We start from the raw sequence: 26003 nt of genomic DNA, 5'->3' as shown, positions 1-26003 counted from the left end.
TGACAAAATCTTTCTAGGATATAGGTTACCTGAGATGGGCGACCAGAGCCCAAAGGCAAAAAGGACATGGGAAATTTACAACATACTAGGTGAACATGAGGCAAAGATGCAACAACTTGAAGCAGAGGGCAAGTTACCAAAAGCGACACCAAAGAAGAAGAGAAGAGTAGAACAAAGTGAAAGTAGTGAAGAAGTAACTTCATCTAGTGAAAGTAGTGGCAATGAAGGAAAAAGAAGAGTTAAAAACTCAGTCAGGAAGAAAGTAAAGCTTGGTACGAAACAATTATGACAAATAAATCCAACTATTCTATATTTTACCCATATGAAATGTACGCCGCTCAGAATATAACGCCAACAGTTTTGGATGCCATGAACGGAAATGTTTCCGAATGGTATAACGAATGCGACAATGCCATTAGAAGTCAGAAATAGTTCCTGGAACTTACGAATATACAACTGCTGTTTCTTATGGAAACGTAGGTGAGTTTGGAGAAGGTTCTTCAACAACAGTAGATATTGCTTGCGACAGGTTTCATATTATTTCTATTGACAACTCATTCTTATACGTGGAACAAGACATTGAAATAAAACCTTCTTCCAAGTTGTCTGACAAGAAAGGTTGCAATGGAATTTTCTATGTCGGATACCAATATGCTCCAGAAGTTTTCATGGATATAAGATATATTCTAACTCTGACTTAGTTCAAACAGTAACATGGGCAAACTATGAATGGTTCGCTTTGAGAAACTCAGTACAACCACAAGCTAGAGAACAAACAGACCAGTATGCAACTATTGAGAAAATAAGAAGACTTGACCCTAACGTTCCAGGAGTTTATGTTAACCTTTCTGGTTCAGATGGAACTGCTGCCACTAAAGTAAAACTGAAACTTAGAGTTCCTTTGTCATCTTTCCTCATCTTCAGGTTTTTAGATACTTGCCAAACTGGGCAGGAAAAATTTCTATCGAACTTACTCCAAGCAAAAATAACTTAGTCATTGCACCAACACAAGACCCATTCACTCTTACAGACGTAATGGGAACAAATAAAACGTCATTCGCCGACTTTTGCAAAGACAAAGTTGACTTAGACTTTGGTTTCTCAAACTTCAACAATGAAGTAAACTATTATTTCAATGCTGCTGGAACTGCTTGGGACCCAGTTAAGTTCACATGCGAAAAGTTTGAATGCAAGAGAATAGAAAGCAGACTTGCTTTATATGTTGGACCCAGATATTTCAAATGCTTTAGCTGCCAAATATATTGCAGTTCCACTTATGTTCCCTATACACCAAATATCTGTCAAAGACTTTGCAGGTGAAGTTGGAAACCAAAGTGCTGACCCAGGTGCAAGAACAGATATTGCTTTAACAACTGCAATTGAAACATGCAGATACTATGTTTGTACTGTTCAGACGAACTATAAATGACTATTCTTGTTTCTACAACCCCGGTATTAAATATCATATAAACATAGATGGCAAATATTATCCAAGAGAAGAATATTCTACAGTTGAGGATATGAGGTCATACAACTTGACATTAGATGCTATGAACTTTAACAACAACTTCACAACGACCATTAACCCTGAAATGCAAAGTTCTATTATGCCATATGTGAAAGTATGGACTCATACAGGAGGTCAAAAAAACTCAATATACAAATGGAGACCGTTCAAACTTTTGGCTTGGCATTCCATTTGCTGACTCAGAAGACTTTATGGTGGTATTTCAACTGTTGGTACTGTACAAATACAATATACTAGTGACAGAGACGGTCCAGATGAACTGAGAGCAAAGAAGTTTACAAAACCAATAGCACTTTTCACGGAAGATGCTCTTTTGAAGATTCGTTCGATGAAACCTGCTGGGGCTCCTCAGATTGGCATAACGACAGCTTCCATCGAGCAGATTTTGGCAGCAGGTCAGTAAGTTGTTCTTGAACTGACTTCTCTCCGTCAAATATTGACAGTACGCCAGTTTTGACATAATATTGTAAGATAAACTTACCTTTAGAAATATCTGTAAGTTTTGTTGTTATATTTTTGTCTGCTTCAAGAACTTTCACCATTTCAGTTATACCAACTTTCTTTGCTTTATGAAAATATTTAGGTTCAGCAAATATTGCTATTCTATAACATTTACCATTGTTTGTATAAAGAACTATTCTGTCAATGTATTTGTATTGTTTGTGTGTGTAAACCTTGTTTTGCTTCAATTCGAAGAGATATCCGAATACGTCCATCTTTTTATTCTAAGTAAAATGTCATTTCCGAAAAATAGAAGCGTAAGTGTTTCAAAAGGTTTAATGGCGGTGGCAGATGTGAAGTTAAATTCACCAACTCAAACAAACAGTCAAAGTGTTATTGTCAATGTCAAAGACAGAGATGTTGAAGTGGGGAAACCATACGAAGACGAAGATGGTATAACAATTGTTCCTGTAAAAGAACAACCAACATATCCTGAAGTTAGCAGAGACTTAAGTTCTGTTGCAGATATTCGAAATGACTACCAACAACTGAAAGACAAACTTCAAACTCAGGAGAAGATTTGTCAAGCTTTAAGTATAATGTTAAACTTGGTCGAACACAACCCTGTAAAAGTGAACTCATATTCATTGCACCTCATGAAGTTTTGAAAGAACTATTGAAACTTTTGACAGAGGCAGACGATATAAACATCAAAGAAATAGAACCCGACATTAGTTGCTGTGGTGTTTCATATAATGTCATTGACAAGATATACGTTATGAAAGGAGGTGAAACGTTGAACTTAAAGTATAGTTTCCCAGACGTCATAAAATATTTGACGACCACAACATTTCATTAAAATTTATTTGCTAAGTAAATGGTAGAAGATATAATGGTTTATACTATTACGACTAAAAACCCTGAGTCATAATTCTATAACAACAAACTTACAAAGTCCTCAAGGACGGTATTGTAAAAACTTTAAACACAATGACGACTAAAGCCTGTTTTGCTCTTTTGACACCAGAAGACTTTATTGTTGTGAATGGTAAAAAATACTCCTTTGAAGATACTTACTCAGATATACCACCAACAGGTTTTGTTGACTTATTTAATACTTTAAGTACGGGTGTAACATGTGCTGCAACTAGAGCAGGTTTCATTATGTTTGGATGTCCGACTGAGTTTACTATAAACGATATGAGCTATAATACAAAACTTATTTCTGGTTTTTACTACCAACAGTTTCCTATAACAGGAAAAGGTGTCATACAAGGAATGTCTATTCCATTGACATTAAGCACACCAATCTTATATATTGTTTCAAACTTAGGTTCAAAGTGTTATTCGAATGTTGACAGAAACTATTATGACCAAAAGATACTTATGCGTATAAACAATACTTTCTCTGCTGGTTTGCCTATTGTTCATTCGAATGCAGAATTTTCAACCTTAGTGAACTCAAACACTTTGGCAAGTATAACGTTGACATTAGTTGACGCAAACTTTGTTCCTGTAAAACTTTTATGTCCTATGTATTTGTCAATGACGGCAGAAAGTTTCGAATTGGAAGATGCAACTGGTGAAAGTATTGTATTACAAGAACAACTTCAACAACAAATAGCTCAAGACAACAAATGCAACAAATGCCAACAATGCAACAACAAAGTCAAGAATAAAAAAATATTTTTTTTATTTTTTATAAAAATGTACAGAATAGATGTTTCAGATTTTTATGACTTCCAAGCATTCAGAAATATGTGTCCATTTAGAGACTATAAACAAAGCAGTCGAGAATTTGAAACGTTTAGTCATTTATGTCGACTCTGCCCCAGAATGTTATGTTATGAAAGAATGGGATGTAGTCTTTAACAAACCTAAAGCGACAATAGTTCAGAACAAGAATGTAGACAGAAACTTAAGAAAATAAAAGTTGTACAAGTTGGCATGAAGATGTTAGATGCTTGGGATATCTTATTGTCAAATTAGAAGATTTTTCAGTTCGAGGTATAAAGTTCTATACACCTTCTCCAAACTTCTATTCTATCTTCACTGGATATAAATACGAACAAGTAGAATGGAAAGAAAATATTATAGAAGCTTGGTTAGACCATGTCAAAGAAATTATATGCAATGGAAACGAAAAGGTTTATGAGTATATCTTATGTTGGTTTGCAAACATCTTACAACATCCAATGCTAAAAATGAAAACTGCTCTCATTATAATTGGAAAACAAGGAACTGGTAAGAACACATTCTTTACAGATATCTTATGCAAACTGTTAGGGCTATTCGAACCCGAAATATGACAAACTTAGAAAACATCTGTGGCAAGTTTAACTCTCAATAGAGAATATGAAACTTATAGTTTGCAATGAACTTCAAAGTATAGATACAACAAAAGTTTTGAACTCAGATGCTTTGAAGAGTCTTATAACAGACAAAGTTGGAGTTGTTGAAAGAAAAATATAAAGACCAAAGAGTTTGTGAAATGTTGCAAACTTCATTATGGTTTCAAACAATGCTGTTCCGATGAAATTAGAAAGTTCTGAAGAAGATATGTAGTTGTCAGAACGTCAGAAGCTCATATGCAAGATACAGAATATTTTGACGACTTAGCAGAAACTTTGACATCTGACTTTTACAACCACTTGTTCTCATATTTCATGACATTAGATATTTCTAAGTTCAATCCAAGACAAATTCCACATACCGAAGAGAGACAAACATTGTTAGAAGCAAACAAGAGTGTATATGAACTGTTCATAGATGAAACTGGACTTTGAGTGTGTTTAGATGAAAGGTCCATTGTACGATTCGTATAAACAAATATTGTCAAGAATATGGTTATATGACAGCGTCTAAACGAACATTCTTGGCAAATGTCAAAAGTCTTTTAGATGTTCAGAATGGTGTATATTACAAAGAAAATTTTTTATGAGTAAATTTTAAAAAAATATTTTTTATTCCGATAGAAAAAGATGGCAAAATTCATCTCAGTAAAACAAGTACATGTCAGGACTTAAAGAAGAACTAGACCCATTCACATATTTGAATGTTTACTTCTACCATTTTTGAAAAGTCTTCATTCAGCAAAGTTGGAACATCGAACCAGTTAAGTTTGCTATTGTGACTAAAAATGGTGCGAAAATTTGAAGACTTAGACATAGAAGGTTGTTAGCAGTCAAAGAAAGTTTTGACAGAAGGTTCTCAAACCTTAAAGAAGGCAAAGCATACAAACTTGTTATACCTTATGAACCAAAGAAAGCAGACGACTATGAATATTATGAGTCTAAGATAGTTGAAGTTCAAGGTAAATTTGGTAAAAAGATTTTAGAGTCTAAGCCAGTGTTTACTCCTAAAGAGGAAGAGAACATTGACATTGACCCAGAAATGTTCTAAAAATAAAATTTTATTTTTACATGTCAAATTTCTTTTTCTCTGGAACTGGCTCTGGTTCTTTCTTCTCTTCTTCTACTTTTTTTCTTTCTTTTCTTTCTTCTTCTTTCTGGTGGAGTTATGTCAAATTTGGCGCAACTATATTTATGTAAAAGTTCTTTGTCCTTTAATAGCTCATCTATTCTGTTTTCTATTTCATCTTTCAAGAACAGCGCATGTGTCTTCTTTGCATTCTAAGAACTTTTGTTGGACTTCATCTTTCCAATCGGCGTCATCTCTGTCAACAAGTCTGTCATTGACAAATTTTAAGACTGCTCTGCTTAATGTTTTATGGTTCTTGTCATATTCCCAGAAACAGAACTTAGAACAAATTCACCTTTCTTGTTTACACTATGTAAGATTTTATGGTCGACAGATGTTTTGCTGTCGAAAAGTTTGTCTCGAATATAGATAGCGAAATCGCTAGACATTTTTCTAAAAGATAAAAATTTTAATTTTTCTAAAAATATGTTAGAAAAAAAGTTTGCTGACATTGACAAGAAATTTGAGAATGTTTTAAACAAGAACAAGAGGAAGTTAGAAAATGCTCAGATAAAACCTATACATGACAAGTTTCTTATTTGCTCAGAATGGTATAACAGGTCTAATTGCACCACCTGGGTCGGGTAAGACTTTCACTTATCTTAAAATGGCTGCACAACAACAAGAACTAGATGAGAAGAACCCATTTTATGAGTTAGTTGTCATTTGTAGTACTTCTGGTCAATTTGACCAAACCGTCAATTCGTTCAAAGATATTATAAAGAAGTCTAAGTTAGTATGTATAAAGGATACTGAGTTGTTAGATTGGATAAAGAAGTACCAAAGAAGGGTTTTGAAGTACAATGCTATAAATGAGTATATAAATTCTAAGTTTAAAGACCCAAATGAGGAAATGCAGAGAATATTAGAGAAGAAACACTTCAGAAACAAACAGAAAGAGATAGAATACATTTCGAAGAAATTGCAATCTTACGATTGGAAGACTTACCCTCATAGATGTCTTCTTATCTTAGATGACTTTGCTTCTCATCCTTTGCTTAAGAATAGAGAACAAGATATGTGTCGAATTCTTAAGAAACTTAGGCACTTTAACATTTCAGTTGTCATTTGTGTACAGACAGCCAAGAGTTTAAGTAAGGATGTAAAGAGAATACTTACTGACATTGTACTTTTCCCCGGATTGTCCGAAGACGATTTCATGGAACTTATGAAAGAGTCCATGGCAGGTAAGTTTGACAGATATGAACTATGGGAGAAATATAAAGTCATACAAGACCCTCATACTTCTTTCAGAATTCATATCTACGCGAACAAAGTTCAAATTGTAAAAAGTCAAGCTTGAAAAATAAAGAGTTCATTTACTCTGCTTGTTTGAAGTTGTCAAAATACTCTGTTATTTTTTCCTTTAACAATGGCAAATCTTCTTTGAAGGTAAGTATTGTACAACCTTTAATATCATAGTGTGTTTGAGGTAACGTATCTTGAACTATTTGTTTCACATCTTCATTTGGAGTCATTGAAATCGGTAAGTTTTCGCGATAGAACCAATTTCTGTCAGATTTGTAAATCTTAGCAAGGTCGTAAAAGCTTTTGTTGTTTCTTCTGACTAAATGCAACATAACCATGTCACTGTCTTCTTCTTTCTCCATATCTTCAGTATAAATCATATACTTATAGTTCTTTTCCTTACCTTTTGGTACCGAACGTGGTATTCTTTTCTGAATGCTTTTGTCTTTTGCTTCAATGACTTCATCTTTTGCTTGAAGTTTCTTTTCCATCTCTTCACGTTCTTGTCTATGAATTTCGTCAAGAAGTCTGTAAACATGCCATGCATAACGAGGAGAAGCCCACATTGCAACTGCATTTACTAAAAGTCTATGTACATAATATCCTCTTAAATTTATTGGCAAATTTTTACGATTTTCATGTGTTTTATGCAAGACCGAAAAAGTCGGTCTAGAGAAATTTCACTCAAAAGTTCTTGTGTGCTTTGGTTTTTGAACCAGTTGTCTGCGTGTTTAGTGTCTGGAGCAAAACATGCTGTCAAAATACTTTGCATTTGGTACATATCGTCTTTGACCGAACGAATGAGACGGAGTTGTTTGTTAAACTGAACCCACTCATATTCTTCATTTATGGCTTCATGAACGATAGCAGTTGTTGTGTTCTCTGATGTTGACATATCTGTCCTTACATACAAAATAAAAAAATAAATAAAAATAAAACTAACTTTATTTTTTCTATCTTAAGGAAATTCACTGTTTTCATAGAGTTTTGGCGACTAAGGTTTCTTACCTACTCGCTGTTCTTCACTGTTTTCATGAGTTTTAGGCGACCCCGAAGGAAGTCGGTCTCGCTGTTCTTCACTGTTTTCATAGAGTTTTGGCGACTAAGGTTTCTTACCTACTCGCTGTTCTTCACTGTTTTCGTACGGAATCTCTTCTCTCAGTTTTCCGAGGGAAGCAAGCATATGCCATTTTACTCAGATTTTTGGTCATTTTTCAGTAAAAATAATGTTTATGTTAGCATGTTAGATCTAACACGTTTTCTAACACGTTTTCTAACATGGTCTAAAACACACAAAACTCATGAATTTTCATGATTTCATCGTACATGTTTTGTCAAGACTTTGTCATATGATTGCTTCTCTCGGTTTTCCGAGGGAAGAGATTCCATGTTTTGTCAAGACTTCATTGTAAAGGACCCAAAAATATATTTTATGTTAGCATGTTAGATCTAACACGTTTTCTAACACGTTTTCTAACATGGTCTAAAACACACAAAACTCATGAATTTTCATACGGAATTCAGCAAAAATAATGTTTATGTTAGCATGTTAGATCTAACACGTTTTCTAACCTGTTTTCTAACATAACTATTTACAAGCGTTTTACATGGTATATGTTGCGATGGTTCATGACTCTAAACAGTTTTGTAGCTTCTATTTCTTCGCTGAGGATATCGAATGTTTTAACTATGCCGAAAGTTTCTTTATATTTCTTCTTGACGTCAGATAGAAGGAAATCTTCTGCAGTTGGATAGTTTTTGTTCAGAAATGTCAACATGTCCATTTTATCTTCTGCTGGCTTTTCTGCTTCTTTCTTTAAGTCAGCATAGTCGTTTCTCATTCTTTCTATCTCTTTGACGGAGTAGTTATATTTTCTTATTGCTGCCTTACATTTAGAACATTGCGGGTTCATTTTTGCGTTATATTCTGAAACCTTACCTGCTAAAACAACCAAGGCGTCAATTGCTCTCTTCATCTCAAACATAGCGGGTCTTATTTGTTTGTTCCATACTTTACATCTTCTATCTTTATCTCTTATCTGCCAAACACATTCAGCAACTAACGAAACAAAGTTGTCGTAGGTCTTAAATTCTTCAGATTTATATATGTCAGAAACATTCTTATATACCATGTCGCAATCTTTGTCCATAACTTTATGGTTGCAATGAAATCCTAGAAACTCATAGTTTACCTTTCGTATGAACTTCTTTATTTCTACTGAGTCAGTTGCTTTGACTTCAATTTCGTCGAATTCAGGAATGGTTAGTTTTTGTTGCTGAATTTCAGGTAGTTTAGGCAAATGGTCAATAATGTCCTCCATTTCATAAAGATACTGTTCATTTGTTTCATCTTTCGCACTACAGTCTAAATTACATGTTAAAAGTTCCTGCTTTATCTTCTGGATTTCTGTTTCAAAAGTATATGAAGAAGGAATGAAGCTTTTCATCTCTACTAACATTGACGTAGGATTCATGACTAACGAGTTTGGTGCTGTTGTTTGAAGTGTTGTAGAACCTATTGTTGAAATCATGTCTTTTATACAAAATAAAAAAATAAAAAAAATAAAACTAACTTTATTTTTTATTTCGGGAAAATTCATGAAAATTCAAGAGGTTAGAAAACGTGTTAGATCTAACATGCTAACATAAACTTTATTTTTGGTGTAAATTTCATGATTTTCGAGAGTTTTAGACCATGTTAGAAAACGTGTTAGAAAACGTGTTAGATCTAACATTCTAACATAAACTTTATTTTTGGTGTAAATTTCATGAAAATTCAAGAGGTTAGAAAACGTGTTAGATCTAACCATCTACCCGACATTCTCGTCAAATACAAAAAAATGAAAAAAATGACACTTTTTCATTAGATAACTGTTATTTTTTGACGAAGTGAAGAGTAACACTTCGTCAAAAAAATCCCTGAAATCATATCTTTTATACAAAAAAATACAAAAAATGACACTTTTTCATTATATAACTGTTATTTTTTGACGAAGTGAAGAGTAACACTTCGTCAAAAAAATCCCTGAAATCATATCTTTTATACAAAATAAAAAAATAAAACTAACTTTATTTTTTCTATCTTAAGGAAATTCATGAAAATTCATGAGGTTAGAAAACGTGTTAGAAAACGTGTTAGAAAACGTGTTAGAAAACGTGTTAGATCTAACATTCTAACATAAACTTTATTTTTGGGTCCTTTACACTCATTACGATGAAGTCATGACAAAACATTTACGAAGAAGTCTTGACAAAACATTTACGAAGAAGTCATGAAAATTCAAGAGGTGAAAAAAGAGGTGAAAAAACAGGTGAGATCTAACCTCTTCACCTAAATTATATTTTTTGGTCCGGGAACAACTTTCTCTCAATAGGGGCAGTAGCATAATCTTTGCGTAAACGGTTCAGACCTTCTTCGAACTCTTGGTCTCTCTTCGATTTGGATTGAGATTGGAATTGCTGGAACATCCAAGGGTTGGGGCAGTAAGGCATAGGCTGAGGAGGATAGTTCGGGAAGCCTTGTGGTGGGTAGTAACCTTGAGGTGGAAATTGGTAGTAAATCGGAGGTACTTGCTGGAACTGAGGTGCAGGGGCTGGTGCTTTAGGTTCCTCTGGTTTGGGAATGGACTGGGTTGGTGGGACGTGGGACATTCGTTTGTGTCCTGTCGGAAGGAAAAACTTTTCCTGTTGTCCGGAAAAACTTTTCCTGTTGTCCGGAAAAACTTTTCCTGTCGGAAGGAAAAACTTTTCCTGTCGGAAGGAAAAACTTTTCCTGTCGGAAGGAAAAACTTTTCCTGTTGTCCGGAAAAACTTTTCCTGTTGTCCGGAAAAACTTTTCCTGTTGTCCGGAAAAACTTTTCCTGTTGTCCGGAAAAATTTTTCCTGTTGTCCGGAAAAACTTTTCCTGTTGTCCGGAAAAATTTTTTCTGTCGGAAGGAAAAATTTTTTCTGTCGGAAGGAAAAATTTTTCCTGAAGTTCGACCAAAAAGTTCTCAATTTTCGAAAATTTGAATGGTTTACGGACAGACAACTGGAAAATTTTTTCCTGTCGGAAGGAAAAATTTTTTCTGTCGGAAGGAAATTTTTTTCCAGTTGTCGGGAAAATTTTTTCCTGTTGTCCGGAAAAACTTTTCCTGTTGTCCGGAAAAACTTTTCCTGTTGTCCGGAAAAACTTTTCCTGTTGTCCGGAAAAACTTTTCCTGTTGTCGGGAAAAATTTTTTCTGTCGGATGGAAGGACTCGGAATGCCAGAAGGATTTGACGAGGCAGTTTACCTAATTGAAATTAACAACTGCGTAAAAGACTACTTGCGCAAGGTCATGAAGCCCAAGGTCAAGTTCACCGCTATTTCTGGAAGGTCTACACTTCAGCTCGAGACTTCGACTGGAATTCCAATTCAAATACCAGAAAACACTCCTTTCGACGACATAAAGCAAGCAAAGAAAGAAGCTCTTCTCAAGTTCTTTGCCAAGCGTCCTTGGATAAAAATACCAAACAGAGAGAGTCCAATTCCACGAATTATACAAATTCTCAGAGCACTGTTCCACTTCTCTGGTCAGCCATTCTACATAACCTGTGAAGGCGACATCCAACCAGTTCAGTAAACCTTAACGTTTAACTTCACTTTTTTATGTTTTTTGTGAAAGTTTTAAAATAAATTGTTTTCATGAGTTTTCTACGATGTTAGAAAAAATGTTATTTTCTAATATCTTCACATTCAATACTTTTTCAGCACTTTTCCGTAGTTATATATGAAAGACAATTCGAGATAAAAGTCATAGTACAATGGAATAATATGTTGCACACCATTTGTTGTGAACCAAACTTGAAAGTCAGAGAAACTGTTACTAGGTGGTTCGTAGAATTTAGAAGCAAAGTCATAAAAGTCCTTACCAATACATAGAAAACTATTGTTGCTTGAACTGAAACTTGCATGACACATAACATTTTGAGGGTCAAACACGTTTCTATAAACTGTCAAATCTGCTGGTGGAAGTATAAATTTAAATGGACCATCTGGTGGTAATGGTTCGTTCTGGTTTAGTAACCGAAGAAATTGTGCCCAAGAACGTTTGTCTACTTTCCAAAATAAAAACTCTGTATCTCTTGGAGGGTTAATTTCAATCTTTTGAAATGAAACGGTGGAGTTCATCTTGTCATATTCTAGTTTCAGATAGTATGTTCCATTTAGTAAAGAGTCGTATTTTTCTTGAAATTCCCAATAATATTTGTTCATTTGAGTTTGAAAGTCATTTAGAGTTTTCTCAAGACTTTCGTCTGAACGAACTGTAAAGATTCTCATTTCGTCAAATTTGTCTATTAGACCACCAGAACCTTTATACTGCCCATGAAAATATACTGCGAACATAAATGCGTTAGTTCTATTTGAAAACAAAACTCTTCTAAATCCTATTGCCTTTGCATCTGAAGGACTTTGAAGCCAACGAATTGGATAGTCAAACCTGTATATTCGGGATGAAATTTCTTCATCTGAAATAGTCCTACCAGCATTTGTAAAGATATAGTCTAACGGTTTTGTATCTGCTACTTTTGTTCTTTGTTTTTCAACCTGAAGCATTTAATATATGTAAAAATATATTGTTTTAAAATAGTATGCCATTTCATATTTCTCATCTAACAAACAAGTTTCCCAACGGTCTTCTCCAACAAACTCAGCGTACATTTCAAATAAAATTAAAAAATGTCACTTTTTTAAAAATAAATTTTTATTTCATGCAATGTTTTATTTCTGTGCCGTCTTCAAGTATGCCCCAGTACTTACGCTTGGAGAGGACATGAACTTCAGAAAATACCTTATCTAGCTTAAAACAGCCCATCTTTTCACTGACCATTCCCATTTCAATGAGTTTGTTGTATCCTTCTTCGTTCGTCATGAGTGCGTCAATGTTCTCATAGTAAACCACAACTTTCGATTTGACTTCGGAGAAGAATTTGTTGTAGTTGTCAAGGACTGCCTTTGCGAACTGAGGGTAAGACCAATGTTCGACAATAGGTTTTAATGTGGTTACTAAGCCACTTTGACCTTGAGTGAATTCGTACTTCAAAACAAAGGAGAAAACCTTTCAACAAAGTTGTCGACCTTCTCATAATGTTTACTCTTCATCTCTTGAGGTTTCTTAATGGAATATCCCCATGTCGAATTCATAAGCAATTTGAGTGTCATTGCAAGTTTGGGGTTTGAAGCTTTCCTAATATCATACAGTTGTTGTATGACTTTTCCAACTGTATAGTTCCTTCCCGGGAACTCACCATCTTCGTTTGGAATTCCAGTCGGAATATATTGGACAAACCTCATGTATGCAGCGTTAAGGTCGACATAGTATATCTTTTCGTTTGAGTCGAACTTGTCGCAACCAATTGGTCCAGTTTGTGGAAATTCAAGTGAGTCTCTTATCTTCTGAGAAACTTCTCCTGTTATCTCATAAACATCGTCGAAGCAACCTGTTTCATATAAAACCTTCTGACCTAACTCAGATGCTCTCCAATACAATTTGACGTCAATTGGATGTCTCAATGGAAGTTTGTTTATAGCATCTTGAAGTTCTTGCAACCTCATTGGAAGTTCTTCTGGTTCAGGTTGGTATCCGAACAATCCAACTCCTTGTGGAATTGTGTACTTCTTTTGTACTAGAACTTTGTCTGGAACAACTTTTGGTCTTGCTAACAGTGAAAAGTTTGTTTCGTCTTTTGGTACAAAAGTTTCTGTCAGCTTGTCATCTGGAATTGGTTCCAACAAACCTTTCTCGAAAAGAATGTTTACAGCTCTGACAATGTTGCACTTGCCTTTTCCGAACAATGGGTTTGTAAGACTTTCGTTCAACATGAAGTGGTTGTGGACAATTACAATCTTCAACCATGGTAAATTGAACTCAACAACATAGTCGTCATGTGAAGCCTTTAGCTGTAGGTATGTTGACTCGGATATTGACATTTGCCAACGGTGCAATTTTTGCCAATTGACCTCTGAGAATGTACCTTGTCTTCACACATGACTCAAGGTACTTCATCTTCTCTTCTGTAACAAGACCAGAGTTCCTGAGACATGTAAGAATACAAGGTTCATTGACAATTGTTTCAATTGAATTGTAAATTCCATACCTTGTCAAGTCAATGTCAGACTTATTTATGAACGGGAAGTATCCAGCATGTTGTCTGACTGCTTGAGGGTTAGGTTGGTACCATTCGAACTTGACACTTGCAATTCCTTCAATTGCATTCAAAATGTCTGAGTCGGAGTCAACCATTTGTTCTCTCTTTGTAGTCTTGAAAGCGTCAAGAAGTTTTGCAGCTGTTTGTTCATTGCCATTTGCATAGTAAATGTGACCATCCAAATCTGTTATGGTCAATCTGAGATTGTGTCCTTTCTTATTTCCGTCTTGAATTGCAGCAAGTACTCCCATGAAGCCTTCTTTGTTCTTTCCTTCGTCAAAGTTTACTGTAAAGGTTCGACCAGATGTAATTTGACTTCTAACTTCACGATACTTTTCATATGCATATCTTGTTCTTTCCATGGGAGCATGACCATCCTCTGCACTACCTTTTTTCCTTCTCAAAGGATGCAATTGTTCGTCATGTTTCCAGTAGAATCTGGCAAAGCCGTCGTGTCCTTCAACTTGAGGTTCACTAACATCGAAAGGCATGTCCATAAGACGTTCTTCTTCTAACCTCTCTAGTCTGTTTGGATAATTTGCACGTGCTGTTTCCAAATCCATTTCGTAGGTCAGACCAGCCAGTTTGTCATAGACTTTTATGGGTCTTCCCTTCCTATATTTAAACTTCTTCGAAACTCTCCAACCATATCTTTGCAACTCTGCTTTTATTCTAGCAGATTTTCTATCCATTCTATATGGGGGCATTTTTATAAAAAGAAAAAAAATATTTTTTTCTTTACTTAACATAACCGCCTGCTGCCATAAGTCTTTGACGCCAACCCATACCAGCTAATGAAGGTTGACTTGGTTTAGTTTGGAAACTAAACTTTGGTTTTGGTTTATCTTCAGTTTTTGGTTTTTCTTCTTCTATCGGTTTTTCGTCACTTTTCGGTTCTCTGACTTTACTTCACTTGCAGGAACAGTTGTGTCGTCAACATCTTCATAAATATCATATGCCATTTGTTTTTGTTTTCCTTTCAACTTTTTGTGTTTGTTGTAAAGTTTAGAATATTTCGACTCTAAGTCAATGAGATGTTCTATAATGAACTGTTGGTCAGTGAAGTAAACTTTTCCATCTGTTGTCTCGAAAGCTCCTTCAGACTTCAATATTTTATTTGTGAGAGTCTGTTTCTTTTTTGAGATACTTGCCGTTCCATTTTTATGAAAAGTGACTTTGTAGTTAGGGTTTGTATTTCCAGACCTGGCACTTTCTATTATTGAATTTTTCTCTTCATCTGTAAGTTCTTTGACAGGTTTTGACAATGGTTCTGAACTTTTTGTTTGTGGTGTCAAATCTACCGTTTCAACTTCTTCGGTCATTTCATCTCAGTAAAAAATTTTAGTTTGGTTTGTTTTCAACTGGTTGTTTAGGTTTTTTAAGTCGGTCTAAAACTTCCTGAGGTATAGGAAGAACTTGACAAACACGTTGTGTAACTGCTGGAAGTCGACAAATCCATCTTGAACCCATTTGTCTCAATGCTGTATTGTTCATTTCATCTCAGTAAAAAACTTTACATTCCCCACGTTTGAGGTGGTTGGGTTGGTTATTGTTTACCCACTGTTGTGCATGGTTATATCCTCTGTTAAAGAATCTTTCACCTTGGTCCATATAGTGTCCTGCTTGGTTATAGTAGTCATTTGCTTTGTTATAATAGTTTCCTGCTTGTCTTCCTACATTGTCCATCCATCCTTGAACTTTTCCTCTTGTTTCAGGATTTGGAATAAGATTTGTTGCATCTCGTGCTACATCCCAACCTTTCTGTACAGTTTGTATAATAGGTTGTGCTTTCTCTTTAAGTATACCTAATGTACTCAAAATCTTCCTTCCAACTCCAAATACACCTCTGGCTATTGTTCCCACTGCGGGCAAAAATCTGGATGCAACTCCTGCTAATGCGCCAAATAAACCCATTTCTTATAGGTTAAAAAATGACGAATCCAAACAAGGACCCCTATGTTTCTAAAGCAACAAAAAAAGCACTCATGATAAAAATCTTTAGTTCAACACCAAATGCTTGGTTTATGGATATCTTGGAAAACATTCCGAGGTATAGAGAAGATGGACCACCATACTGGCTAATATTTGTCGGTCAAAACACAAGATACTGTGAAGCCATACCATTATGGTCCAAAAATATTTTAGATGTGAAAACTGCTTTGACAATATTCGTTGACAAATACCATCCAACAAAACTGACATCTGACTGTGAAAGTTCTTTCAAATCAGATGATGTAAAAAACTATCTGCGTTCAAAAAATGTAAACCAATATTTCATTGTCGACCAAAACCATTCTGCTCTTGGTGTCATTGACGGTTGTATAAAAATGTTAAGAGACTTAAACCAACCACAAGGTGGTGAAGCAAATGAAATGTCATATGACGACAAATATAGACACTTCTCCATGGCAAAGATGAGACAAGTTTTAAATATTTACAATAGCCGTAAACAAAAAGGTTTGGGAAACCACTCCCCGAAGAAATGAAAAACAACCCTGACTTAGAGAAAGACTATATATTTAATAATTTAGTCAAAAGAGACAAACAAGAAAGAATGCCGGGCTTCAAACTTCAGAAAGGTGACAAAGTAAAAATAGAAATACCTAAACGCGACCCATATGAAAATACTATTGACTATGACAACAATGGGAACCCGACAGGTACTCACATTCGTGTTCGTAAAAATAGAAGAAAGTATACAAGAGAATATTATGAAGTTTTAGGCAAACATGGCAAAATGTACACACTGCAAGCAGAAGATAAAACTACTATTGTCAGACCTCGTTTCAAACTTGTCAAAGTTCAAGGTGGTATACTTTCAAAGACAGTTCCTAACAAATATAAGACAACTCCTGACGAATATGCTAAAGAAGTTGAAAATGACGACTAAGCATTTATACCATGCGTAAACTGTCATGTAAGGTGGCATGTAGTCTTTACTTTGTCCCGTTGTTTGTGTATATCCTGAAACGATGTGTATGGTTTCCTCCTCCCTCAGTGTTATCCAGTAACAATTTATAGCAAACTTAACGTTGTCTTTAACATCATATCCTTTACCTTTTGTCATTCTGACCAATCCCAATATCTATGCTTATGCCAACCTGCTTGAGATGTACTTAAATCTATGTAGTGACTGTGTGCAGGTAAATTTTCACCTGAAATCGTTTTACTTCCACCTGTTTCCTTTGAAGAGTTTGCACAATACAAAAACCTGTCGACTATTTGTTCCCATGCACCAACACCAAACATTACTTGAGGACCTCTTGCTTCCATAGATGTATAAATAGAACCTACTGGGTTCATTAAATCAAACATATGAGACATTATAGGATTGTCTCTTTTGAACTTAAAATATAGTGCAACTATTTCAGGTTTCTTCTGGTTTGTGTCAGAATATTTTTTATAATATAATCTTATGTTTTCAGGGTAGGTAAAATCTTGACTATAATATTTATTTCTGTCATCTTCATAATAGTATACTATTCTCGTTTTTTCTATTGCATTATATCTTTTATATCTATAAAGTTAGTATACATATCTCGTGTACGGAGGCACTGCGTTCCTCCATACGCAATACTTGTGAATTTGACACTTTACAAAACCGTTAACGTATATTTTACAACACAAACACAAACACCAACTTAACCTTAAATATTTATAAAGCTGCCAACCACTTCACCTCACTACTGTAAAAATAAACGTTCTCACTTACAAAAGTATTGCAACTCTTCCCATTGCTGTGCTTCACACAATAGTTCATATTCTTCAGTATCGCTGCTGTCGCTCCAATCGTCAGAGTCAAAGTCACTGTCAAAATAAATGTTAGTAAGTTTTGACAAAGCTAATGAAACACGCTTACCGTTTGTATCGTATGCTTGTATAAACTTTCCATTCTTCATTCCTTCATAAACGCTCAAACTAACTTTACCCTTTCTCCCTCGTATCTGATAGAATGTATTTTCACGAGGAACGAAGAACAAATTCTTGAACTCATGACCGTTGTAGTTTGTTATCTCAATAGTTTTCGTCATTTACATCCAAATAAAATAAAAAATAATTTTAAAAAATAAACTTAAAAATTAATGATATCACCACCCTCACACGTATGAAAACATAGCACAAAAATAAATTTAGGTGAAGTGGTGAAATCTCACCTCTTTTTTCACCTCTTTTTTCACCCACTTGAATTCATTACTTTATAACTCTCTTCCTTTCTCCAACTCTTCTAACTTCTTCCTAAGTTCAGCAATGTTGTCCTCATGAAGTTTAATCTTCCTTAATATACCTTCTCTATCTAATGGTTGCTTTATCTTTCTAAACTGAACTCTACCATCCTTCATAGTATGAACGTAAAAACCTTCTGGAACCGCTCCTGATTTAATGTATTCTACCAAAAATTTTTGTTTCATTGCTTTCAGTGACTTTAGTCGTCATTTTACTCTAAATAAAATTTTAATAATTAAATAAAAATAACATTATTTTTTCAGTAAGGAAACGCAGGAGTTTTACGATTTATTTGAGGAGTAGGTTCTGGTTTAAATGTTGGAGTCGGTTTTGGAGTTGACTTTTGAACAGGAGTTTGTACTTCCATAGGTTCAGGAGTCATTGAAGGTTTGTTTGTGAAGGCGTTGGTTTTGACGTTGGTTTTGGCGATGGTGTCGGAGTTTGTTCAAATTCAGCTACTTCAGTATTATTTATAACATTTGCTTTATTTCTTTTCAACATCATTACTGTCCTGCTGTAGCTAGCAAACCTAGGGGAGACCATATCTTATATAAGGACTTGACCAAATGCTATTTTTGACAGGAGCTGGTGGAACACCTAACCTTGGTGAACGCTCTTTGCATTTGCAGCTCGTAAGAAATATTCAATAGGTGCTCCATAATCGTTGGTAAAGTTTGTTTCACAGATGGTGAAGGTTCACGAGAGCTTGATGAAGAACTCATTTATAAGCTTTAAAAATAAACGTTCATCCTTTATTCCTCACTGTCGTCAGTTGCTAAGTTATAGTCGTCAAGTCTTATTATTGGTATGCCTGACTGTCTTACTTGTATTGCAAAGCAACAATCCCTCATAAATCCAATAAGTGGCTTTGGTACGTTTTCAGTTGCTAGTTCAATAGGTCCTTTAACAGACAATTGTATGTTATTGGAGCAGTAGATGTTTGACCTTGCTGGAAGCAAAAGTCCACTTCTGTTGGAAAACCACATAAGAAATGTGTGTTGTCATAGCTATCCCATTTATGTTCCACACTACCATCATCCACCAATGACCTCATAACATCTTCATTAAATCCTATCATATCATTGTTTGTATTGCAAGCGTTCGCAACCATTTCATAAAATACAGGTCCATATGATTTTTCGGTTCTGCAGGCATATTTCCATAAGCTCCCATGGAAAGCTGAAGATATTTAAACTTAGGGTTCTCAAAATTAACATAATAGTTGTCTTTCTTTCTAAATAGTGCCCAAATACTTTTAACATTAATAGGCGTATAAGCTGCTGTAAATGTTGCACTTGAACTATCTGTATTCTTTGAGAATGAACCGTCCATAGGAATCCAATCCATAACTTTAACAGGAAAACATAAAGCCTCGTTTGTATAATGTTCTACAAGTTCTGTATAAATGTTAGGGTCTAAAGAGAATGATTTTGGATGAATGAAACATTCATTAAAATCCATCTTTGTTCGAAATAGTTGCTGGGTTACAGTTGTAATAGTAACTGTTCCACTAGCTTCTACTGCCTTCGTTATCATAGTGAATGGTTCATTCCATGGAACAAATTTATTTGTCGGTGGATTTGAATCTGAAGCAAATGCAACTTTAAGAGTTGGATTGAAAGCAATGATATCATTTACAGATATAGATGTGCATTGTAAGGCGTCGCTACTGAACTTTACTTTAAGCTGAATGTTTCCTGCAAAAGCTGGAATAAATCGAATAGCTTCTAATGGAAGGAATCTTCTAACAGGAATTCTTAAACGAAGCTTAAAATCAAATGATTTTCCTGCTGTAATTGGACCACTAACAATTTGTCCTGTTCTGCATGTTCCCGAATGACTCCATACATCTTCATGTCGAGTCTTTGAGAAAACATCTACTTTCTTTATTTGTTCGGTAGTTTGTGAGTTTGAAGTTATATATGCTTCTTCTCTTGCGTTGTCTTGAGAATATACGATACGACCATTTGCAAGGATTTGATATCCAGCAACTGCATAGAAAGCGTCATCGAAACCAATCCAAAATCCTGGTGGGTTTGTTTTATTGGAACCTGAACCAATTTCTTTATCTGCAATAAATTGACCTTCCATTTTATACGTAATGAATGTATTGTAAAGGTCCAACATATTTTCACCAGGAGGTGAGAGATTGAATGTTACCCATGTGTTATCTTTAGCAGTTCCAGGTTGTGATGGAATCTTTGCGTCAGAATATTTTCTATTAGTGTCACCAATTTGAACTGCATTGTCTATGATATCGAAATATGAGCGAATCTGATGAATATGCTCTGCCGGAGTAAATTCGTTTAGCTGTTCGTTCTGCATGTATTTACTTCAGATAAAAATATCTATTTACTTCATTATTCTCACTCTTCTTCTTGGCATTCGTGGTGGAAGTTGTTTCTTGACATTTTCAATGAACTGTACATTCTCTTTTGTCTCAACTTCTTTCACTGGCGGGTCAGGGTTCTTTGACTCGGTTTGTTTTTCAATGAAATTCACGAACTTTGCAATAAGCTCTTGGTTCGTTATTGAAAGTACATCTGGCTTCTTTTCTTCTTGTTCTTTTGGTGGCTCAGTTTGAACAGAAGGTTTTATATGGACTTCATGGACTTCACCCTTGCCATGCACCTTAATGTTGTCGCTCTCTGCATTCGCTAATGGTACCTTTCTTTTTCTTACATATATTTTACCATCTTTACTCTGACTTACGTAATAGAAAGGATGTTGTATTCCTCTTGCGTCATTTAATATAATAGACTCTCGCTCTGATTTTGACAAGCTCATTTTACATCGGTTAAAGTTTTAAGTTAGTTTTTTATCTACAGTCAAATGACTCAGACAAGTCATATGGACAAGACCCAAGGGGTCATAGATGTTGAAGCATTGAAGAAAGAAATTCGCGAGCAAATTTTATCCGAACTGAAGGAACAAAAACAAGAACAAAAGCCAGAGAGACCAAAGAGAAAACTTAGTGAAAAACAACTTGCTGCATTAGCTGCTGGAAGACAAAAGAACCCACGTTTGCTGGCAAAGAAAGCTAGAGAAGAAGCTGAAGCAAAAGCTAAAGAAGCTGAAGCAAAGAAAGAGTAAATGGTTTTATTTTTATCCGAACTAAATGTATAGACAAATACCTTTATCTGTTGCGTTCAGTAGTGAAAACCCTGACGTCAAAATAAAGGGGAACAGAGTAACGTTTAAGTTTCCAACAGACTGGATTGTGAACATAAATGAAGAGAAGTACATTGGCATAACATCTATGTATATAACACGTGCTTTCAGAAAGGTTGACTTTATACTTCAAGTCGAGATAGAAAATGACGAACAGTCTTTAAGCGCCCAAAACATTCACATATACAAATACTTTAAAGACGATACAACATTGTTGCAATGTATGATTTCATTTAATGAGATGTTCGAGAAAAAGTTCAACATTGAAGTACAAACTTTACAGCCTTTACGTGAGTTTCTTGCACAACTGAAAGAAGAAGGTAGTCAGCCACAACTTATAGACTTTCATTATGAATTTAATGAAAATGAAGATGGAACTCATGACTGTCAATTCATTGTATTCTCACCATTCAATGAAGTCGCTAAAAAGAAAGAAAATCCATTACGTATAAGATTTCAAATCTCCGAACCAAGTGATGATTTTAAGAATGTTTTCAATTATGATGCAATGCTTCCGAGGAAAAATGAATTTTCAAAGATTGTAACACCTGGCATTTGGGATAGAAAGCAAGCAATACTTTACTCTAATATAGCCAAAGGCGTTGAAAATGAGTTCATTGGTCATACAAGAACTTCACCACTTTCTAACCCTAAATACTATAAATTAACTGGCTTCAATCGTGAGTTTTGGATAGACATGTTCTCCACTCATGACCATAAATGTCCAGTGTTCTTGCCTCCAGATGGGAAGGACTGTCTCTACATTGAAGCACAACTCTTAAACTCTACCATCGCAGTATTGTAAAATCTACGCTAGCTTTATTTTTATCACGAATGACCTCATTGCTGACAAAAATAAGCCGCTAGCGGCAAGGGCGAAGCCCATGACCTCATTCATGACCTCATTGCTGACAAAAATAAGCCGCTAGCGGCAAGGGCGAAGCCCATGACCTCAGAACTTCAACTTACGAATAAAGCTTGTTTTAGTCGTTATTGAAAAGTTGAACTTTTCAGCAAAGCAAGGTTGACATGACTTACATAAGTCAAATCCAATCTCTTGACCGTCATAAAGTGCTTTGTAAAGTTTCATTAAACTGAACTCAGAGTCTTTGTCATATGTTCCAACAGGTATGTGAATGTTCTTATCTTCATTGTAATAGCATTGTATAGCTTCAGGAAACATTTCATTAGCGGTTAAAGCAATAACATCTTGCTTCACGCCTTTCATTCTGCAGTGAAATGCAACTTCATTTAAATCGTTAGTGAGTAAGTCTATGTAGGTCTTCTTTCCACAGAAAATACTTTTATAAGCTAAACTTTGTTTTCCAGGTGTTATTTCTGCAAAGTCGCTATGAAATTGACCAAGGTTCTTTCCTATAAGTTCTCTACCGTATCTCTTCTTAAACTCTGCTGCAAGCTTTGGGATGTCTTCATTATATAAGTGCATACTGTCGGTATCCTGGTAAAAGATTTGAAGACCCATATCTTCAGCAGTACAGAATACTTCATTCATAATACGTTTTGACATAGACAGAATATTAACACAAGTGGACAGAAGTTAAAGTGTCTGCAAATGCTTTTCGTTAGCTTGAAAATAGTTTTATCTGAACCATCCAAACCTTCGAACTTCACTATATGGTTGTAATTTCTTATAGCATATCTTATAGCATCTTTTGTCATTTACTATGGTTATTTTTGACTCAATAGGAGATAGAATAGTTTTGCCATAAATGCTGTTCAGAATGAGTTTTAATAATTTCTTGTAAGGGGTTTCCTTCTTTCTTATACTTTAACCTTAACTCAAACAACTTCTTTACTTCATCTCTTATTCTCATATCTCTGTTTCCATCGTAATAGTATCCTTTGCAACACTTCACATTTGACACATTGATATTTTATGAGGTCTTGTAATGTTATATGGTCAACATACATGAGACAGCAAGTGTTTGAACTTCTTGGAACGTTAAGTTCTGGATTTAGTTCAGGGTCGCAAACTATTAAATGAAAGTGTCTGGGTATACCAATCTCTGTTATCTTAATGAGAACAAAGAAGCCAGACATAAATTTTTCACCAATGGGTTCCTTTTGGTCGTCATCGAATAAATGTCTCATGAGATACTCTGTGCTTAACATTTCTTCCTTCAATACTTTTGGAATACCTTCTAAAGTATAAAGTCTTGCTATAGCTGAAGGATATAATGAAACAGTGTCGAAGTCAGCAATGAGTTTCTTTTTGCTCTTTTGTTTCATGTTATCTGACAACATACATCTTCCACCTTGAATGCATCTCGAAATAAATTCTCTTGGTTTATTTGAGAGGTCATAAAGATTTCCATTCGGGAAGTATACTCTGTTCTCAAACAATTTGTTAGCAATAGAACAAATACTAACGTAGTCATAAACGTTTAAATCAAACTCTTTCAATAAGTCATTGCGGAACTTTACAAAACCTTCTCTTAAAATTCTTACATCTTGTTTGCAGTAAAACGTGCTATATTTTTCTAAGTCGAAGTGGTTTTCATCTATTCTGCAACCTTTGATGGAATCTATGTTTTTCATGAATGTATCTGCATCATGGATAAACTTACATGCTTCAGAAATGACACCAGTTCTGTTGTCATTTGCTAACAAAACACTGCTGTAGTAGTTATATGGAAATACTTCTTTCGGTCCTGTTTGTAAGTTAAACATAGCAGGAAATAGTTTAAGCTTCTTATTTATAACACTGTAAGAGTCTTTTATAATAATTGCCCGTCCTTTATATAAACCAGTTATTTGCATTGTTCGTGAACCTTTAATGATGGGAGTTCCTTTCACTTCTGTCATGTGTCTTAAGATGAAGTTTATGTCATAACTGAGGTTATGGAAATATATTAAACTCTTGTCAGGGAGTCGTTCCAAAAATTCTGTTGCACAGTTCTGACCCCATATGCTTTCACTCACTGAACCATCTTCACTGTCGTAACATATGTTAAAAGCTTTATGAAAGCCATCAGTACTGCACTCAAAGTCAGCAAAGAAAACGTGCTCAGGAATGAATTTACATTTAGCTTTATTTACTTCTTTTGACTCTGCTTTCTTCTTCAGTTGTACACAATACTTTGGAGCATATGTCAAATCTTTAAATGGTGCAAGGTTCTGTTTATATAAGTCAGTAGTATATGTGAAAAGTTCTCCATAAGAAATAGGTTCAAAATATTTGCACTCCCACAATGTTTTCATAACATCCCATAACGGTGTTGTTCTATCATAACGAACTACATATTTATCTTCTCTCTTTGTATAAATCTTCATTTGTTTCTCAATGTTCATTCCACCACAAGCTTTGAGAATTTCTATATAGTTGTGAATGAAATATGTTGTCATTGGTAATCTTTCATTTAGCATGTAGTGGTCTTCAACAAGAAGTAAGTCAATAGTTCTAACAGTTTCGCATTCTTTTGGTATATATCTCTTTATTTCATTATGTCTTGAGTCATTGAAGTAACCAATGGTAACATTAAATGCTATACCTGTTGAATCGGAAATTTCTTGTACTTTACTTTGAGGAAAGTCTCTAACACGAATGACTTCTCTCATGTGGTCAATAGTTTCTTCATTTACTCCAGCCTGAATGCAAGCATAAACGAAACAATTGTCCTCTGTCATAAGTGTTGCAGTTCTTTTGTTCAGTTCATTGAAGATTTGGTAGCGTTCAAGATTTATAGGTAATGTGCAAAGATACTTCCAGAACTGACCGCTTCTCTTCTTATAAAACTTCTTTTCACCATTATCTTTCCAAAAGCTTTCTATAAGTGCTGGGTTTCCTGTTTGCTTAAGAGCTTCCAAAATGGCTTTCTGGTCATTTGTCAGTGTGCTTTCATCTCTATATGGTCTCTTTTTTGGTTTGCCTTTCTTTACATCTGACATCGTTAAGCCTTCATATTCTGTTAAATCATACATCTTTATTTCGGTAAGATTCTTTATGTTTGTCAAGAAGAAGTCATAGTGCATTTCAACAATACCTGCAGCATTTGCTTCTATCTCTGATATAAAGTTCTCCTTCAAGAGCTGATGTAGTAATGTTCCAATATTATTGAGGTTTAACGTAGAACATTCATACTTTCCACCAAGTTTATAACATACCATCCATCTCTGTTGGGAGTTTATTTTAATTTTCTCTAAGAGTCTCATGAAAACCTTACCAAAATGTTTGTGTAAGTAGTCTCTGTTTGGTTCATCTAAAGCTTCGATGTTAAAGTCAATGAGTCTATTGCCTGACTTCACATTCCTCTTCCTATTTTCTTCATCTTTCTTTAACCATCTCTCACCTTCTTTTGGTTTGTCGTCAATGGAACGAATGACATCATTAGCTTTGCGAACTTGTTCTATAGCACTTTTAAACATCTCTCTTCTCTGTTGTTTCAGTGTGTCATCTCTCTTTCGTGTTTCACCAACGTTTGCATTTGTTATGTCAAACATCTCTCTTCTTACTTCATGAGGTATTGAACGTCTATGATATAAGTCAATAGCAACGTCATTTAAAGGAAATGCTCTTGCATGGACTTCGTCCTCGCCGCGTTGCGGCTTTATGAACTCATGAATTCTATCATAACTTATTGCACCATTATAGTCTTTAATGAAGTCAGCGAGTGCCTTTTTGTTTGTTGTGTAATGCTTTGCAACATCTATATTAGCTTCTGTAAGAAGTTGTTTTATTTCCGAGTGTTCTAACTTAGACAACTTCCGATACATCTTTAGTA

General features: G+C 35.0%; 14 protein-coding genes and 7 pseudogenes across 21 annotated transcripts, besides 2 other annotated features; 6 read left to right on the top strand and 15 right to left on the bottom strand.

The window, feature by feature from the left end:
- Positions 1 to 327: 327 nt before the first annotated feature.
- TVAGG3_0832480 lies at positions 328 to 1723 on the top strand (annotated as a pseudogene). Its single transcript has one exon. A coding segment is annotated over exon 1 (1396 nt).
- Positions 1724 to 3121: 1398 nt separating this feature from the next.
- Positions 3122 to 17193: a mobile genetic element.
- Positions 5388 to 5838, bottom strand: TVAGG3_0832470 (annotated as a pseudogene). Its single transcript has one exon. A coding segment is annotated over exon 1 (451 nt).
- On the top strand, positions 6057 to 6752 carry TVAGG3_0832460 (protein of unknown function, DUF4106 family; the record flags this gene model as incomplete). Its single annotated transcript, XM_051248539.1, has 1 exon — positions 6057 to 6752. The coding sequence occupies one exon, from the start codon at positions 6057 to 6059 to the stop codon at positions 6750 to 6752; it is 696 nt and encodes a 231-aa protein (XP_051084014.1).
- Positions 8507 to 9228, bottom strand: TVAGG3_0832450 (organellar and viral DNA polymerase type B; the record flags this gene model as incomplete). Its single annotated transcript, XM_001323641.1, has 1 exon — positions 8507 to 9228. A coding segment is annotated over one exon (722 nt), but the record flags the coding sequence as incomplete, so codon positions are not given.
- On the bottom strand, positions 10034 to 10348 carry TVAGG3_0832440 (uncharacterized protein; the record flags this gene model as incomplete). The annotated part of the gene is made up of 1 exon (XM_051248538.1): positions 10034 to 10348. One exon carries the CDS (start codon positions 10346 to 10348, stop codon positions 10034 to 10036), a length of 315 nt encoding a protein of 104 aa, XP_051084013.1.
- TVAGG3_0832430 (uncharacterized protein) lies at positions 10926 to 11300 on the top strand (the record flags this gene model as incomplete). Its single annotated transcript, XM_051248537.1, has 1 exon — positions 10926 to 11300. One exon carries the CDS (start codon positions 10926 to 10928, stop codon positions 11298 to 11300), a length of 375 nt encoding a protein of 124 aa, XP_051084012.1.
- Positions 11414 to 12274, bottom strand: TVAGG3_0832420 (uncharacterized protein; the record flags this gene model as incomplete). Its single annotated transcript, XM_051248536.1, has 1 exon — positions 11414 to 12274. One exon carries the CDS (start codon positions 12272 to 12274, stop codon positions 11414 to 11416), a length of 861 nt encoding a protein of 286 aa, XP_051084011.1.
- TVAGG3_0832410 lies at positions 12561 to 13540 on the bottom strand (annotated as a pseudogene). The gene has a single exon. A coding segment is annotated over exon 1 (980 nt).
- TVAGG3_0832400 lies at positions 14605 to 15188 on the bottom strand (annotated as a pseudogene). The gene has a single exon. A coding segment is annotated over exon 1 (584 nt).
- On the bottom strand, positions 15208 to 15360 carry TVAGG3_0832390 (uncharacterized protein; the record flags this gene model as incomplete). Its single annotated transcript, XM_001320727.2, has 1 exon — positions 15208 to 15360. One exon carries the CDS (start codon positions 15358 to 15360, stop codon positions 15208 to 15210), a length of 153 nt encoding a protein of 50 aa, XP_001320762.2.
- On the bottom strand, positions 15380 to 15780 carry TVAGG3_0832380 (uncharacterized protein; the record flags this gene model as incomplete). The annotated part of the gene is made up of 1 exon (XM_051248535.1): positions 15380 to 15780. A coding segment is annotated over one exon (401 nt), but the record flags the coding sequence as incomplete, so codon positions are not given.
- On the top strand, positions 15891 to 16756 carry TVAGG3_0832370 (annotated as a pseudogene). The gene has a single exon. A coding segment is annotated over exon 1 (866 nt).
- A 196-nt stretch (positions 17194 to 17389) lies between the features above and the next one.
- Positions 17390 to 26003: part of a mobile genetic element that runs on past the window's edge.
- On the bottom strand, positions 17571 to 17897 carry TVAGG3_0832350 (uncharacterized protein; the record flags this gene model as incomplete). The annotated part of the gene is made up of 1 exon (XM_051248534.1): positions 17571 to 17897. The coding sequence occupies one exon, from the start codon at positions 17895 to 17897 to the stop codon at positions 17571 to 17573; it is 327 nt and encodes a 108-aa protein (XP_051084009.1).
- On the bottom strand, positions 18350 to 18594 carry TVAGG3_0832340 (annotated as a pseudogene). Its single transcript has one exon. A coding segment is annotated over exon 1 (245 nt).
- Positions 19866 to 20415, bottom strand: TVAGG3_0832330 (uncharacterized protein; the record flags this gene model as incomplete). The annotated part of the gene is made up of 1 exon (XM_051248533.1): positions 19866 to 20415. A coding segment is annotated over one exon (550 nt), but the record flags the coding sequence as incomplete, so codon positions are not given.
- Positions 20443 to 20877, bottom strand: TVAGG3_0832320 (uncharacterized protein; the record flags this gene model as incomplete). The annotated part of the gene is made up of 1 exon (XM_051248532.1): positions 20443 to 20877. The coding sequence occupies one exon, from the start codon at positions 20875 to 20877 to the stop codon at positions 20443 to 20445; it is 435 nt and encodes a 144-aa protein (XP_051084007.1).
- TVAGG3_0832310 (uncharacterized protein) lies at positions 20923 to 21183 on the top strand (the record flags this gene model as incomplete). The annotated part of the gene is made up of 1 exon (XM_051248531.1): positions 20923 to 21183. One exon carries the CDS (start codon positions 20923 to 20925, stop codon positions 21181 to 21183), a length of 261 nt encoding a protein of 86 aa, XP_051084006.1.
- TVAGG3_0832300 (uncharacterized protein) lies at positions 21209 to 22066 on the top strand (the record flags this gene model as incomplete). Its single annotated transcript, XM_051248530.1, has 1 exon — positions 21209 to 22066. The coding sequence occupies one exon, from the start codon at positions 21209 to 21211 to the stop codon at positions 22064 to 22066; it is 858 nt and encodes a 285-aa protein (XP_051084005.1).
- TVAGG3_0832290 (organellar and viral DNA polymerase type B) lies at positions 22214 to 22774 on the bottom strand (the record flags this gene model as incomplete). The annotated part of the gene is made up of 1 exon (XM_051248529.1): positions 22214 to 22774. The coding sequence occupies one exon, from the start codon at positions 22772 to 22774 to the stop codon at positions 22214 to 22216; it is 561 nt and encodes a 186-aa protein (XP_051084004.1).
- Positions 23062 to 24087, bottom strand: TVAGG3_0832280 (annotated as a pseudogene). The gene has a single exon. A coding segment is annotated over exon 1 (1026 nt).
- TVAGG3_0832270 (organellar and viral DNA polymerase type B) lies at positions 25162 to 25995 on the bottom strand (the record flags this gene model as incomplete). The annotated part of the gene is made up of 1 exon (XM_051248528.1): positions 25162 to 25995. A coding segment is annotated over one exon (834 nt), but the record flags the coding sequence as incomplete, so codon positions are not given.

The sequence above is a fragment of the Trichomonas vaginalis genome, chromosome VI (genome assembly GCF_026262505.1).
Source record: "Trichomonas vaginalis G3 chromosome VI, whole genome shotgun sequence".
NCBI classification, from domain to species: domain Eukaryota; phylum Parabasalia; order Trichomonadida; family Trichomonadidae; genus Trichomonas; species Trichomonas vaginalis.
Note: the sequence above shows the minus strand (reverse complement) of the source record. Positions and strands in the feature narration are given on the sequence as shown.